We start from the raw sequence: 13,427 nt of genomic DNA, 5'->3' as shown, positions 1-13,427 counted from the left end.
TTGATGTAAGTGCATTTTTTTTTTCAGAAAGAGAAGCGTGTTCAGTAGTAAAGAAAAGCTAGAGACCTTGACCTCTTATGGAATGATTGACTAAAGCAGGAAACACACCATGCTCTCACTGCCGATAGGTACTTATCACAGTGGGAGGCCGTTCCTTTTCTCTTGCTAGAACAAAAGCGGTAACTGCAGCATGCCGACCCGGTAGTGACGAACCTACCATTCTACTTGTAGAATCGCAATGTTCGTCAGTGGCCAACAACGTGACTTTGAGCCAATCAGAGAGCATGAACCCCTACGTGGGGGAGCCAACAAAAAACAGAAAAGAAATGGGTCATTTTCTCGTGGAGGAGGTCGAAGAGTGAGGGAGTTTTTTATATATATATATATATATATATATATATATTTGTAATAATGCCAATTACAACAATACTGAATGAACACTTTTGTATTTTAACTTAATATAATACATAAATAAAATCAATTTAGTCTCAAATAAATAATGAAACATGTTAAATTTGGTTTAAATAATGCAAAAACAGTGTTGGAAAAGAAAGTAAAAGTGCAATATGTGCCATGTAAAAAGCTGACGTTTAAGTTCCTTTCTCAGAACATGAGAACATATGAAAGCTGGTGGTTCCTTTTAACATGAGTCTTCAACATTCCCAGTTAATTCGTTTTAGGTTGTAGTTACTATAGGAATTATGACACGTCGACTATTTCTCTTTATTCCATTGGTATTTCATATACCTTTGACTATTGGATGTTCTAATAGGCACTTTAGTATTGCCAGCCTAATGTCGGGAGTCGATAGGCGTGAAGTCATAAACAGCGCTGTGATTCAAGCATTGCTAAGAGCTGCTGGTAAACGCCGTAAAGTGCTGTTTGAATGAATGACTACGAGCCTGCTGCTGCCTACCACGCTCAGACTGCTATATCAAATCATAGACATAATTATAATAAACACAGAAATACGAGCCTTTGGTCATTAATATGGTCAAATGCAGAAACTATCATTTAGAAAACAACATTTATTCTTTCAGTGAAATACGGAACCGTTCCGTATTTCATCGAACGAGTGGCAACCCTAAATCTAAATATTGTTGTTACATTGCACAACCTTCAATGTCATAATTATGTAAAATTCTGGCAAATTGAATTCATCTTTGTTAGGAAGAAATGGTCTTCACACAGTTCGCAAAAAGCCAGGCGGCGCAAACTGCTGCATATACCCTGACTCTACAATTTTCCTATTTTGCCTGCTAACATTAATTTCTTAACTAAATATGCAGGTTTAAAAATATATACTTCTGTGTATTGATTTTAAGAAAGGCATTGATGTTTATGGTTAGGGACAGGGTGCTTTTTTCTCCCCGCGAATGTGCTTTTGTTAAATCACCAGTTTGGCAAAATTGAAGTAGGCTGTGATTCGATGATAAATTAACAGGCAATGCATTCATTATAGGATTGCAGGATTGCAACGATTATGTGAAGATAGTTTTTTTTTATATAGGTTTTATGCTAGCTAGCAACTTACCTTGCATGCAGTCTCCTCGTGGATTGCAATGTAATTAGCCATAATCAGCGACCAAAAATGCTGATTACCGCTTATTATAAAAATTTGAAATCGACCCTAATTAATTGGTCGACCTCTAGCCCATGTCCCTACAAATTGAGGCGAAAAGGCCTTGTGGGCGTGTTTTGTGGTCATTTAGCTAGACATTTTTGCTAAACCTGTCAAGTCTGCCTTCCCTTCACATTTGTCACTGTCAATCGTGAATGATAATTATTCAAGTTTTACTGATGAAATGTCCATGCAGCATCTGCATACCAACTATTTGACTTCAATCAGTTTATGGGGGTATGCATTTAGATTTTCCTGAGTTATATAGTGTTTTTGAATGATGTACAGTGACCAGATTTTTGCACAGATGGTGTTTACAAACCATAGCATAGTTTATCTGTTTATTTTGCATAATGTTGAGTTTCGGCCACATTGGAGGAAAAATGTATTTTTTGTCTTACAATAACATACATTAATACTATTATACTCAGTTCTGTTATGATTATGCGATCTTGCAGACATTGATTCAGCTTTGAGCTAACCATTCAGCAGAGTAGTAGAGCAGAGAATGTGTGTAAAGTAGAGCATAAACAGAAGCTCCTAATGTGATCCGCACATCCCGACGTTTCGGGATCTTTAGCCTGGGGAAAAAAATATCTGAAAAGTCGGATAAGCAGCCACTCTTTTAAGGACACTACCTTGAAACACCTGAAATGACAGGCTGGGTTTACACAGGCAACCCAATTCAGATCCTTTGACAATAATTGGGCAAAAGATCAGAATTTGGCTGCCTGTGTAAACCCAGCCTTAGTACTGGTTCTTACCTTATCAACCACGCGAACGAGGCCCAATCATAATACAGGAAGTTGCACACATGACATTCGGACGGGCTAGTCACAACAAAAAGGCTGATTTTTACACCATCAGACAGCGTTCTACAAAGTACGTTTTACGCTCGTGGATTTCTATTCCTCTGCTACTACGATGTAACTGGCATTTGGTGCTCGTTGCAGGTAGACATGTTAAAGGTTTAACCTTGTAACTACACCTTAAACAATCTCACAAATATTGTGGTATTGAATATTTTCAAGATTTCTCTGAACTCTTCCTGCAGGATGTCATCCTGTGGCATCACAGAGGAAGGCTGTGCTTCTTTGGCTTCAGCTTACGTTCAAACCCCTCATACCTGAGAACGCTAGTACTCTGTGACAATAACCTGCACAATTCAGGAGTGAAGCTGCTCTCTGCTGGACTGGGGAGTAAACATTGTGAACTGGAGACACTGAGGTGGTTATGAATTTAACTTTATAGATTATGAAATTGTCATACACAGCCCATTTCATTAGACAGCCCATTTAATTAATGAACCATGTACATATATGAAATGAGTAGTTAGAACTCTTTTAAAATAGTGATGTCTTCCTGTTGCAGGCTTTCTGGCTGTCTTGTCTCAATGGAAGGATGTGCTTCTCTGGCTTCAGCTCTGAGGTCAAACCCCTCACACCTGCGAGAGCTGGATCTGAGCTACAATCACCCAGGAGACAGAGGAGTGAGACTGCTCTCTGATGTACTGGGCGATCCACTCTTCATACTAAAGTAAATCAAGTAACTTGAAAGTGCTCCTTAGTCCAAAACTAGGCTTAACCTGTGTCTGAATAACTATTCAGTGCCGGTTTCACAGAGTTACAAGTCTTGTTTCTGTCACTAAATCACTGTTCCTCTGCTTCCCTTAGTGTGGAACACAATGAAGAGTGCTACTTAAAACCAGGCCTGAAGAAGTGTATGTTTTTCATTGTTAACTTCTCTAGTCTCCTAAATGCATAAATTAATCTTGGCATGTGTACTGATTCCTAACCTCTATTTATTGCAGATGCCTGTGCGCTCACACTGGACCCTAACACAGCACACAAAACGCTCTCTCTGTCTAACAACGGAAGAACTGTGACATGGGAGGATGATGATCATCTATGTTTGCCTCACACAGAGAGATTTAATGACTGTCCTCAGGTGCTGTGTAGAGAGGGTCTGACTGGGTGCTGTTACTGGGAGGCAGAGTGTAGTGGGAAAGGGTTTCATATAGGTGTGGCATATAAACACATTAGCAGGGTTGGAAAAGGGCATAACTGTTTGCTTGGTTACAATGACAAATCCTGGAGCCTAAGACTCCTCCACCATGGTTTCCTCAAACTCTCTGTCTGGCACAAAAATGAGCACACGGTCATACCTGCCCCCTCTTCCAGCACTAACAGAGTTGGGGTGTATCTGAACTCCTCACAAGGCATTCTGTCCTTCTACCTAGTCTACTCTGACACTCTGACCCATCTCCACACATTCCAGTCCACCTTCACTGAACCAATTTATCCAGCATTTTCAGTCAATGACTATTCATCAGTGTCCCTGTGTTAAGTCTTAAATTGGCCTAGAGAAAAGGATTATGTTGAATGTTTACTAATAAACTGCTGTACTTCTGAGTCCATGATAGAGATGGAGTCTAGACCATATCCAGTTGACCAATACATGGAAATACTCAATTCATATTATCCATAATTGTTTGAACTCTTTCCCCCAAGTACATTGCAAAATTACAAACATTTTAACGTTTTTGAAAGAACCTGGATTCCCAATCTGAGGTCCTACTGTATATGAACTGCATACTTATTCAATATAGTGGTTGAAAGTTTGACCTATTCTGTATGATATGTTGCGTTCAGCTACAAGGGGAGCTTCTCCTTAGCTTTTTTTTTTTCTGTACATTGTTCTCAGGGTTCGGGGTGTTTTTATTTTTGAGTAATAATGGAAATACATTTTATCAAACTATTACATGTACAATTTGTATGATTGTGGTCTTGTGTTGTGTATTATAAGAAATATTCAAATGTGTTTTTATATGAAGGATTTCTTAAGCTCCTAACCCCAACATGTTTTATACTTTCATCCCACCAATCCATCCACACTCTCAACCCTGAAGGGTGGACCATTAGGAATACACACTCGCCCTCAGGGCAGGAGAGCGAGGGAGAAGAGTGTCAGGCTGTGCTCATAAGATCTTTTCAGAGCTGATCTGACTGGTCAAAAGACTCATTTAGTGTGAATTTTTTAAATCAGAATTAGGCTGCCTGTCTGAACACTGCTTAAGATGTACACTAAACATCACACACAGAGATAGAGAAGCTGACATTTGAAGTCAGCCATGCTTGACTTAAACCGCACCATCTGTCTCCCTCCAACTTTTAATGAGACTCCCAGAAGAGAATAGTAGACTACAGCACTTCTCCAAGGTAATGGTCTACTGGGTATTGTTGCCACATTGTGCATAGAGGAAGGAAGCAGACCTATCCCTGTAACACCCTTTGAGGGTAGGACGATACACAGACAAGAGAAAACAAAGAAATCCCTGGCCTTTTGTATCGGTTTTATTTCTTGGTTGGTTTGGCAATCGTGCTCTAGCAGAGAACCTAGCTTTACCTAGAGATGCACACACTGCATCCTGAATTTTTTTGCTGATAAATCAGATGTTCAGAGTAAAAGCAGCCATGTTGTGATATTGTCAGTGGTATTCAGGATCCTTGACATCCCTACCCTAACAATAATCCTTACCTAAACCATCTTAAATTTCCACAATGAGGTTGGGATGTCCCAAGGATAGCATGTGGGTACTACAGCAGTCCATGCTAATGATGCATGTTTTATAATAGAGTATCATGGTCTCATTAAAACAAGGAAAAGATAATTATATAATAATTACATTATCATTATATATGAACATATCCAAGTATCACACCGATGCAGAAACAAAGACAGGCACTCACCACCAGATCAGATTTATAGGCCCAGTACTGAGAGGTTTGAAGTGATAACTCCCAATTACCAGATAGTCATTGGAGTGCTATTAGACCACAGCTTCTGCAGCTAGCTAGGCTATACCACATCACATGGATTAGATTAACCTCCAGGTCAAATTACCTGGCTATAGGCTTTGATATTATACAGAGCTTGTAGTTTCCCATTCATTTGTGCTAAAAACTGAAATGACAGCCTTTTAATACGGAACAAAAATATAAACACAATTTGTAACATGCTGAAATAAAATTTTCCAGAAGCACAAAAAGCTCATGTCTCAAATTTCGTGCACATATTTGTTTACAACCCTGTTAGTGAGCATTTCTCCTTTGCCATGGTAATTCTTTCACCATATCAATAAGCTGATTAAAACAGCATGTTCATTACAAAGGTGTACCTTGTGCTGGGGGCAATAAAAGGCCACTCTTAAATGTGTAGTTTTGTCAAGTTTCGAGGGAGCTTGCAATTGGCATGCTGACTGCCGGAATATCAAACAGAGCTGTTGCCAGAGAATTTAATGTTAACTTCTCTACCATAAGCCCCCTTCAACATCGTTTTAGAGAATTTGGTAGTACATCTAACCGGCCTCACAACCACAGACAACATATAACCCCGCCAACCCAGGACCTCCACATCTGGCTTCTTCACCTGCAGGACCGTCTGAGGGGGTGCTCAGGAGTATTTCTGTCTGTAAGAAAGCCCTTTTGTGGGGGGGGGAATCATCTTGATTGGCTGGGAAGCCAGGCTTCCCAGTGGGTGGACCTACAGTTGAAGTCGGAAGTTTATATACAGCTTAGCCAAATACATTTAAACTTAAGTTTTTCGCAATTCCTGACATTTAATCCTAGTAAAAATTCCGTTTTAGGATCACCATTTTATTTTAAAAATGCTTTTTTATGGTGGTTTTGGAGTAGTGGCTTTTTCTTTGCTGAGCAGCCTTTCAGGTTATGTCGATATAGGACTAATTTTAATGTGGATATATACTTTTGTACCTGTTTCCTCCAACAGCTTCACAAGGTCCTTTGCTGTTGTTCTGGGATTGATTTGCAATTTTCGCACCAAAGTTAATCTCTAGGAGACAGAACGCATCTCCTTCCTGAGCGGTATGACAGCTGCGTGGTCCCATGGTGTTTATACTTGCGTACTATTGTTTGTACAGATGAAGGTGGTTTGGAAATTGCTCCCAATGATGAACCAGACTTGTGGAGGTCTACAATTTTATTTGCTGAGGTCTTGGCTGATTTCTTTTGATTTTCCCATGATGTCAAGCAAAGAGGCACGGAGTTTGAATGTAGGCCTTGAAATACATCCACAGGTACACCTCCAATTGACTCAAATTATGTCAATTAGTCTATCAGAAGCTTCTAAAGCAATGACATTTTCTGGGAATTTTCAAGCTGTTTAAAGGCAGTCAACTTATTGTATGTACACTTCTGACCCACTGAATTATAAGCGAAATAGTCTGTAAACAATTGTTGGAAAAATGACTTGTGTCATGCACAAAGTAGATGTCCTAACTGGCCAAAGCTATACTTTGTTAATTAACAAGACATTTGTGGGGTGGTTGAAAAACTAGTTTTAATGACTCCAACCTAAGTGTACGTAAACTTTCGACTTCAACTGTATGCCCTGCCAGGCCCACCTATGGCTGCGCCCCTACCTAGTCATCTGAAGTCCATAGATAAGGCCCTAATTTATTTATTTCAATTGACTGATTTCCTTCTATGAACTCTAACTCAGTCAAATCTTTGAAATGGTTGCATATTGCATTTCTATTTTTGTTCAGTGTACAATGCCACTTAAAATTGGAGGGCACGTCTAGGCAGTGTCCATATTGTGAGGTAAGTCCTTTACATTGATGTCAAATGGCTTGACATTGCATTGGACCTTCAGTGTGTGAAAAGACAGCCTTTTTACAACGTCACTTAAAAGGACTATGTATGGCCTAGTACTAAAGAGGAAGGTAGCCATACTGTGTCTTTAGTGTGAGGGGAAGTCTAAGTAATTCATGTCACTGAGGTTTAATTTATGTGGATAGGACCTTCATCGTTGACAGGGGTCCCGAGTGAAGGAATAGATTGACACTAGCCACACTGAATTGGTTTTACAGAAATGTAATGCCTAGTGTCCTAACATGATTAAAACGTACACTTGTTTATATACATTTTTACGAAATAGACAGTTGACTTTGTGGCTGTGGTAACCATTTATCCGCAAACATGCTTAAATTCCTCGCACCAGTTCTTACACCGCCGTCGCCCAAACCTGATTCCATCCACTTAAATCAATGACGAAAACCCAAAACCAGGAACTACTGCTGCTCGTAATCACATAATTCTATATGAGCCTTGACAGATTCTCACCATTTCATCTGTCCACAAGAGATTAGTCTAGAAGTTGGCCTACACTTTGTAAGCCGGGCCCCTTCACGGGATTTCTTTTATTGTTATCTTCTTGCCTTGCATGGAAAAAAGAACAGAAATATGCAGTGGAGCTTGATCACTGGTGATTTTTGCTGACATGTCTCAAAAATCTTTATCCTAATAGTTGACGAGAAAACATTGAATGGCATATGCAAGGCAAGCAAATTGCTCTGTAAATAGCATAATAAATCAAATAAACAAAATGACCATTAAAATCCATTAGTTTAAACTAGACATTTGTTTGCATGGGCCGCGTCTCAATCCACCGCATCGGCAGTGGAAGGTGGCGCAGAGCTACAGCACTGTTTGTCAGACCAGGAGACATCTTGGAAATCGGTCTTCTCACAAAATAACCTGTAGATTCAGCACGGTTTGGGCTAGACACTACTAGTAATAGCTCACCCTTTTGTAAGGAACAAAGTTCAGGGTGAGTTTGTTTCTCACTCAAGCGCTGTCGCTCTCACCTCACCACCTGTGTAAATTGGAATAGAAGGACAAAACAAACAAAATGGTGATGTCATTGAACCAAAGGTGTTTGCTCTTAGCATTTCTCTATGGAAAGACTGCAAAAAGACTACTCTCAAAAAGTCTAGGAGTTCCTGGAAAAGAAAAAGGGTTCAAATAAAAGATTCAGTCATTCATGTTGTTTGTGCGCTCTGCCATGGAGTCTTTTGGTATTCTACAATTTCATTTGGTCTCTTGATTTATTCCTTGAGCGAAAAGTTGAGAAAATAGTGTTCCAAATGTGATATTTTAGGTAAGGTGAGGAATAGACTGGCAATTGAATGATGCTCAACTGAGTTTAATTGAAAGGTATGTATAAATACAAAAGAGAACAAACTGCTATGGCTTCCCAAAGAAAACAAAGGTATAATAATATACATTTTAAAAAACTATTTATCTACCTCTAGAAAAACACTAGACCTACACTTTTAGGTATAAGTGATGTGTTAAAACATACGTCCCATGTAACTACAAGTAATTATTCAGCAAAATGGTTACATTCACATTTCAAAATGCAATTCCAGACAATTCATTGTTTTTTTTGGTAAGGGATGAAGATTAAAAAGACATTCAAAAATTGCTCAACTTTTTTTTGTTGTCAAATACCTTTTTCATGTGTCTACTTCCACCAATGCCCATAATAACCCTGTGAAACTCCAGGGTGTCATTACCTTAACCATAGTTATCAGAATAGTCGCTGCCTTTCTGCTGGGTGATGAGCTGGGACCCCCAGTTCTGCTTGTTGGTCTGCCGGCGCTTTGAGTCAGGCTGGTTGAAGGCGTCGGCCTTCCTCTTCCCGCCCACATTGCCCCCACGGTTCCCCCTGGCTCCTCGGGTACTGTGGGCCCTCTGTGGCTGAAAGAGTCCCCCACGGCCCCCTCTGCCACCCCTGGGCCCTCTGATGGGTGGCCCCCTCTGCACATAGCCCCCTCGGCCCTGTGTGGGTGGTGTTCCACGGGCCCTAGGAGGGGGCGGAACTCCCCTGCTGCCACGACCCTTCTCGCTGTACACATCCTCGTAACCATAGTAGGAGTCCTCGTAACCGTAGTAGGGGTCCTCGTAACCGTAGTAGGGGTCCTCGTAACCGTAGTAGGGGTCCTCGTAACCCCTGCAGGGTTCATGATAGTCATAGCCGTAGTGGTCATCGTAGCTGTGGTAGTCTGGAGGGTAGGAGGCGTAGCCTCCGCGGTGACCACGGCCCCTGCCCCTATCTGGTGGAGGCATGCGTGGCGGTGGCTGGTTGTAATCGTCATTCCTGCTGAAAAACAGGAAAAACATAACTTTCAATGTAATCGCATGATGGGAGATCTACTAAATCAGATATAAGTCAATACCAGTCTCTGTGGCCTCACCCTGGGTTTCTGGTGGTCTGGCGCTGAGTCTTCCGCGCCTTCTTCTTCTTTGCTATTCTTATTTCAATCGCCTCTCCCCCCAACTCCTTTCCATTCATGTCTACCATTGCCTGAGAAAAAACGAAAACATTTTATCAGATATCCGAAGAATGATAAAAATATATATATTTTTTTTACTGAGGGTAACCCACCTTCACAGCGGCGTCCCTGTCCTCAAAGTGGACAAAGGCGTAGTCTTTGAGCTTATACACCCGCTCCAGTTTGCCAAAGGCAGAAAACGTCTTCACTAGTAGCTCCTCTGTGACTGAGGTGGCAAGCTTCCTGACAAACAAGACCTTCGCCTGCTGACTCACACGGACAAAGTTGAACTCCGTTTAGAGAAGTATAAATAAAAGTCAGACATGAAACACATAGGGGGGGTTGTTCATGTGTTGATGTAAAACAAACAAGATGGGGCGGAAGCGAGAAATGGACAGAGAAAGTGAGAGATGACTCACGTTGGCCATGACATCCGTGTCACGCTCAGTGACCGGGTTGGCCCACTCCACAGTGACTGGGTTCCCCCACACCATCACCTTGCCACTCATGAGGCAGCGGCGTGCCTGGGCTGCAGACTTGTGGTCCTCATACTCCAGGAAACAGAAGCCACGGTTCGTCTCCTTGTCATCCGGCTGGTGGTAGAGGATCACTTCCTGAAGCCCCTCTGGAGGAACAAGAACGAGATTGACATAACTGATATCTGACCAATGATTACCCACAGAACATAAAGCCAAGTTAACCAAATTGGGGTGTCTGCACTTTCACTGACCTGTGACTTTGCTGAAGTCTTCCAATATGCTCTCTCTGGTCTTGTTCTTTGGGATTGAGCCGACAAATAGGCGGTTGTTCGCTACAGATACGCACACTCCAAGGTGTTTCCTAGACCGGATTTCATAGTTGTCACACTGAAAACAAGAATAGAGGAAAGATGGCTTTGTAGGGTTGATAAGGTAGCAGGAGGCTGGCCGACGACCCCTCCAAAATTAAATATGCATCACATCTTGGGCAGGTTTCGATTCACAGATTAAACTTGGCCCTAGACTAAAAAGCACATTCAATGAAGATAAGTTTTCAAAACCAGCCCTTTGGTTCTTAGAAGGTAAACTAAGACCATGTCTGACTGCAAGGACTTACAAGTTTCACCGCCTCAGCTGCTGCATCCTTGCTGCAGAAGTTGATGAAGGCGTAGCCCCGGTTCTGACCCGACAGGGGGTCCATCATTAACCTCAGATCCCAGATTGGGCCCGCCTTCTCAAACAGAGGCACCAGCTCATCTTCATACAGGTCTCTGGGGATCTTTCCTACAAACACCTAAAGGCAGAAAACCGCCTGAATGAGGGTTCCAGTGTGATCGTGGAAGAATGCTGTGGTATTGCTATAAACTTCTCAATTGACATTCATCTCTCTACTCTATATCAGTTAACAGCTTTGCCGCGATGACCATAAACCTTACAAATAGTGTTACTTGAAAATCGAGCATCTCCAGCAGCTTTACCTCAGTTCCAATCCCAGGCTGTGCTCCTTTAAACACTTCCTCTGGTGGGGGCCCTCCGTATTTCCTCTGTCCGGTGGTGACGTCCAGGGTGTATCCTGTCCGCGCCAGCAGAGCCTGCAGAACACGTCGACAACAGCATAATCACAACAGAACTACACAACCTGAGCAGGTTCACACACACAGCAGGTTCTATTGACCCACTGAATGAATGTTCAAACAACTGCATTTTACCTTGATCTTGGACTCAGCAGGACCCTTAGAGGATTCCTGAACTTTACTTCCTTGCTTTTCCCGCTGTCTGTATGTCTTCATAGCTGCACAAAGAAAAGCACTTTTGTTCTGGAAAGCAAACCACAGCAGAGTTGATTCATGTATTGGTGTTATGATCAGAGGAAAAATTATAAACCCCTCAATGTCAACTTCTTAGACTCATTTGAATGCAATTATCTAAACTGACTTCTGTTTCATTCCGGTCACACTAACTCACTTGGACATGGGTCAGGTCACTTTCTTTGAACTGCGACAGTACAGACAACGCTCCCACTTCATTGAACGCCCGCAGAGCATCGATGGCCCTCTCATCTAGGTCAGTGTATGCCAGCAACCCTGTTGGTACAAGACAGATTTGTACTATTACAATCTGGCCTTTATCCACTTCATGCATTCTTGAGCAACACCATGTTTCTTTGGAAAATAGATTACTCAGCCATTGTATGACGGATGCCCCACCAGTAGAGAATATTTTGTTGAGACTGTCAGCCACTTTCTGCGGCAGTCCGGCATCAATTAGTGTCTGGTAGTTCTCTGTGTGCTCGCCTTCGGTGGTGACTTCTATAGGCTCCTTTTCCTCCATCACCGGAGCAGAACTACTGTTCACCTCAGCAGCAGCCATTCTCCTGAGAAAAAGGGGAAAAATAGATCAGATAAAAACACGTTTTCAGTTTGACATTCTAATCTAAAAACCAAATATATTGTTTCAGCTGCTTTTTACAGATGGACACTAGCAACTTGTAGGGAACAAAAACGTTCCCTTTTCTAAACATGTATATTTGCAAATGATGCACTGCTGCAATAGTTACTCCCAATGAGCAAAAACCTCTAAAGGACTGTAAAAGGTTAGCATAATGCTAAAGACCCTACCGTTACGCTTGTTTACGCTGCTGCTCAGTGTAAAGAAGCGTAAAGGTAAGAGTTGGTATCTTCTATAACGATCTATAACGTTTCTTTCCGATGGTAACGTTGGCTAAATATGTAACTGCATCAGAAAAGCTAACCCATTAATTTCAATGCAGACAACCATGAGGTCAAATATAAAATACATGGAGACAAGTGAATCCTAGGTTTATATTGGTGGCAAGCTAGTTAGCGAACTAGTCAAGCCAACATTAAATCTGTGGTCAAGCAAACTAAAACGTTGTGAGTTGAAGCTAGCTTGGATGGCGGTGTGCATTTCTTAGTTAAGTCTCCGGCTAAGCACCGTCCCGCCCCCTAACACGTTAGCTACTGAGTTAAAGCTGACTGGATTGTCACAATTTGTAACTTTTACATCCAGCTAAATAATCGCTTTAACGATAGAAATACAACAGTTAAAATATATAAAACCTAGTATCAAGGTTCATACGCGTAGTTAAGCAAATAGCTAGCTACCAGTGCTAACGTTAGCCAGCTAGTAACAGCCAAGGCCTTGTTAGCTTGCTGGACACCTTTACAGAAATCAAATAAACCACCGGCCAAAGAAGATGAACAATTAACAGTTAGCAAACACTTACCTATCTTTTCCAGGAAAATAAGAATATCGTAAAATATATTTTGCAGCAATTAACCAAAATATTTATCCAATATGGAAAATATTAATATGTTTCAGCAGAGCGGAAGTCGCGAAACGAGAGGAACTATCATTTGCATTACTCCATTGATTTACTCTGCGGAAAATCTGTCCACGAAAATAAGACTTCTTCTTCTTCTGTGACTTCTAAAATGGCAGTTGGCAACCAAAAGCTGCATTACCGCCACAAACTGGACTGGAGTGTAAATCCATTACACTTTGTGAAATTAAATATGAAAGGGGAAAGAAAATCAGGGCAATCCGGGAACTCGGGCGCATATTCGCGACCACAGTTGCAGCATATAACCTCAACTGGTATATGATATAATTTCCGTCTGCATACACTTGATACATGCCCACATCTTTTGCATGTATAACACTGGAGGGG

General features: G+C 41.5%; 2 protein-coding genes across 5 annotated transcripts; one reads left to right on the top strand and one right to left on the bottom strand.

The window, feature by feature from the left end:
- Positions 1–238: 238 nt before the first annotated feature.
- LOC135573869 (neoverrucotoxin subunit alpha-like) lies at positions 239–4,378 on the top strand. Its single transcript, XM_065024049.1, has 5 exons — positions 239–358; positions 2,676–2,848; positions 2,993–3,157; positions 3,295–3,341; positions 3,432–4,378. The coding sequence occupies exons 1-5, from the start codon at positions 239–241 to the stop codon at positions 3,965–3,967; spliced, it is 1,041 nt and encodes a 346-aa protein (XP_064880121.1). The 3' UTR covers positions 3,968–4,378.
- A 578-nt stretch (positions 4,379–4,956) lies between these two features.
- LOC115136605 (heterogeneous nuclear ribonucleoprotein R-like) lies at positions 4,957–13,150 on the bottom strand. 4 transcript variants are annotated; one of them, XM_029672158.2, is made up of 12 exons: positions 12,984–13,150; positions 11,944–12,110; positions 11,702–11,820; positions 11,446–11,553; positions 11,215–11,328; positions 10,854–11,030; positions 10,489–10,624; positions 10,178–10,383; positions 9,872–10,024; positions 9,681–9,790; positions 9,000–9,586; positions 4,957–8,296 (listed from the first exon to the last, which is right to left on the bottom strand). In XM_029672158.2, the coding sequence occupies exons 2-11, from the start codon at positions 12,104–12,106 to the stop codon at positions 9,001–9,003; spliced, it is 1,872 nt and encodes a 623-aa protein (XP_029528018.1). In that variant the 5' UTR covers positions 12,107–12,110; positions 12,984–13,150; the 3' UTR covers positions 4,957–8,296; position 9,000. The 4 variants fall into 4 exon arrangements, with proteins under 4 accessions (XP_029528018.1, XP_029528019.1, XP_029528020.1 ...); XM_029672159.2 differs by having other exon boundaries at positions 9,000–9,583; XM_029672160.2 differs by having other exon boundaries at positions 9,872–10,021.
- Positions 13,151–13,427: the final 277 nt, after the last annotated feature.

Source organism: Oncorhynchus nerka, linkage group LG11, assembly GCF_034236695.1.
Source record: "Oncorhynchus nerka isolate Pitt River linkage group LG11, Oner_Uvic_2.0, whole genome shotgun sequence".
In the NCBI taxonomy this organism is placed as follows: domain Eukaryota; kingdom Metazoa; phylum Chordata; class Actinopteri; order Salmoniformes; family Salmonidae; genus Oncorhynchus; species Oncorhynchus nerka.
Note: the sequence above shows the minus strand (reverse complement) of the source record. Positions and strands in the feature narration are given on the sequence as shown.

What these genes read in the sequence shown, in the direction of transcription:
- LOC115136605 (XM_029672158.2), bottom strand. Translation starts at nt 12,106, where the DNA reads ATGGCTGCTGCTGAGGTGAACAGTAGTTCTGCTCCGGTGATGGAGGAA. An exon ending in GTGACCTGACCCATGTCCAA is followed by an intron (nt 11,554 to 11,701) that starts GTGAGTTAGTGT and finishes TTTGCTTTCCAG; the next exon opens with AACAAAAGTGCTTTTCTTTG. An exon ending in CTGCTGAGTCCAAGATCAAG is followed by an intron (nt 11,329 to 11,445) that starts GTAAAATGCAGT and finishes CGTGTTCTGCAG; the next exon opens with GCTCTGCTGGCGCGGACAGG.
- LOC135573869 (XM_065024049.1), top strand. Translation starts at nt 239, where the DNA reads ATGTTCGTCAGTGGCCAACAACGTGACTTTGAGCCAATCAGAGAGCAT. An exon ending in TGTGAACTGGAGACACTGAG is followed by an intron (nt 2,849 to 2,992) that starts GTGGTTATGAAT and finishes TTCCTGTTGCAG; the next exon opens with GCTTTCTGGCTGTCTTGTCT. An exon ending in AAAACCAGGCCTGAAGAAGT is followed by an intron (nt 3,342 to 3,431) that starts GTATGTTTTTCA and finishes TATTTATTGCAG; the next exon opens with ATGCCTGTGCGCTCACACTG.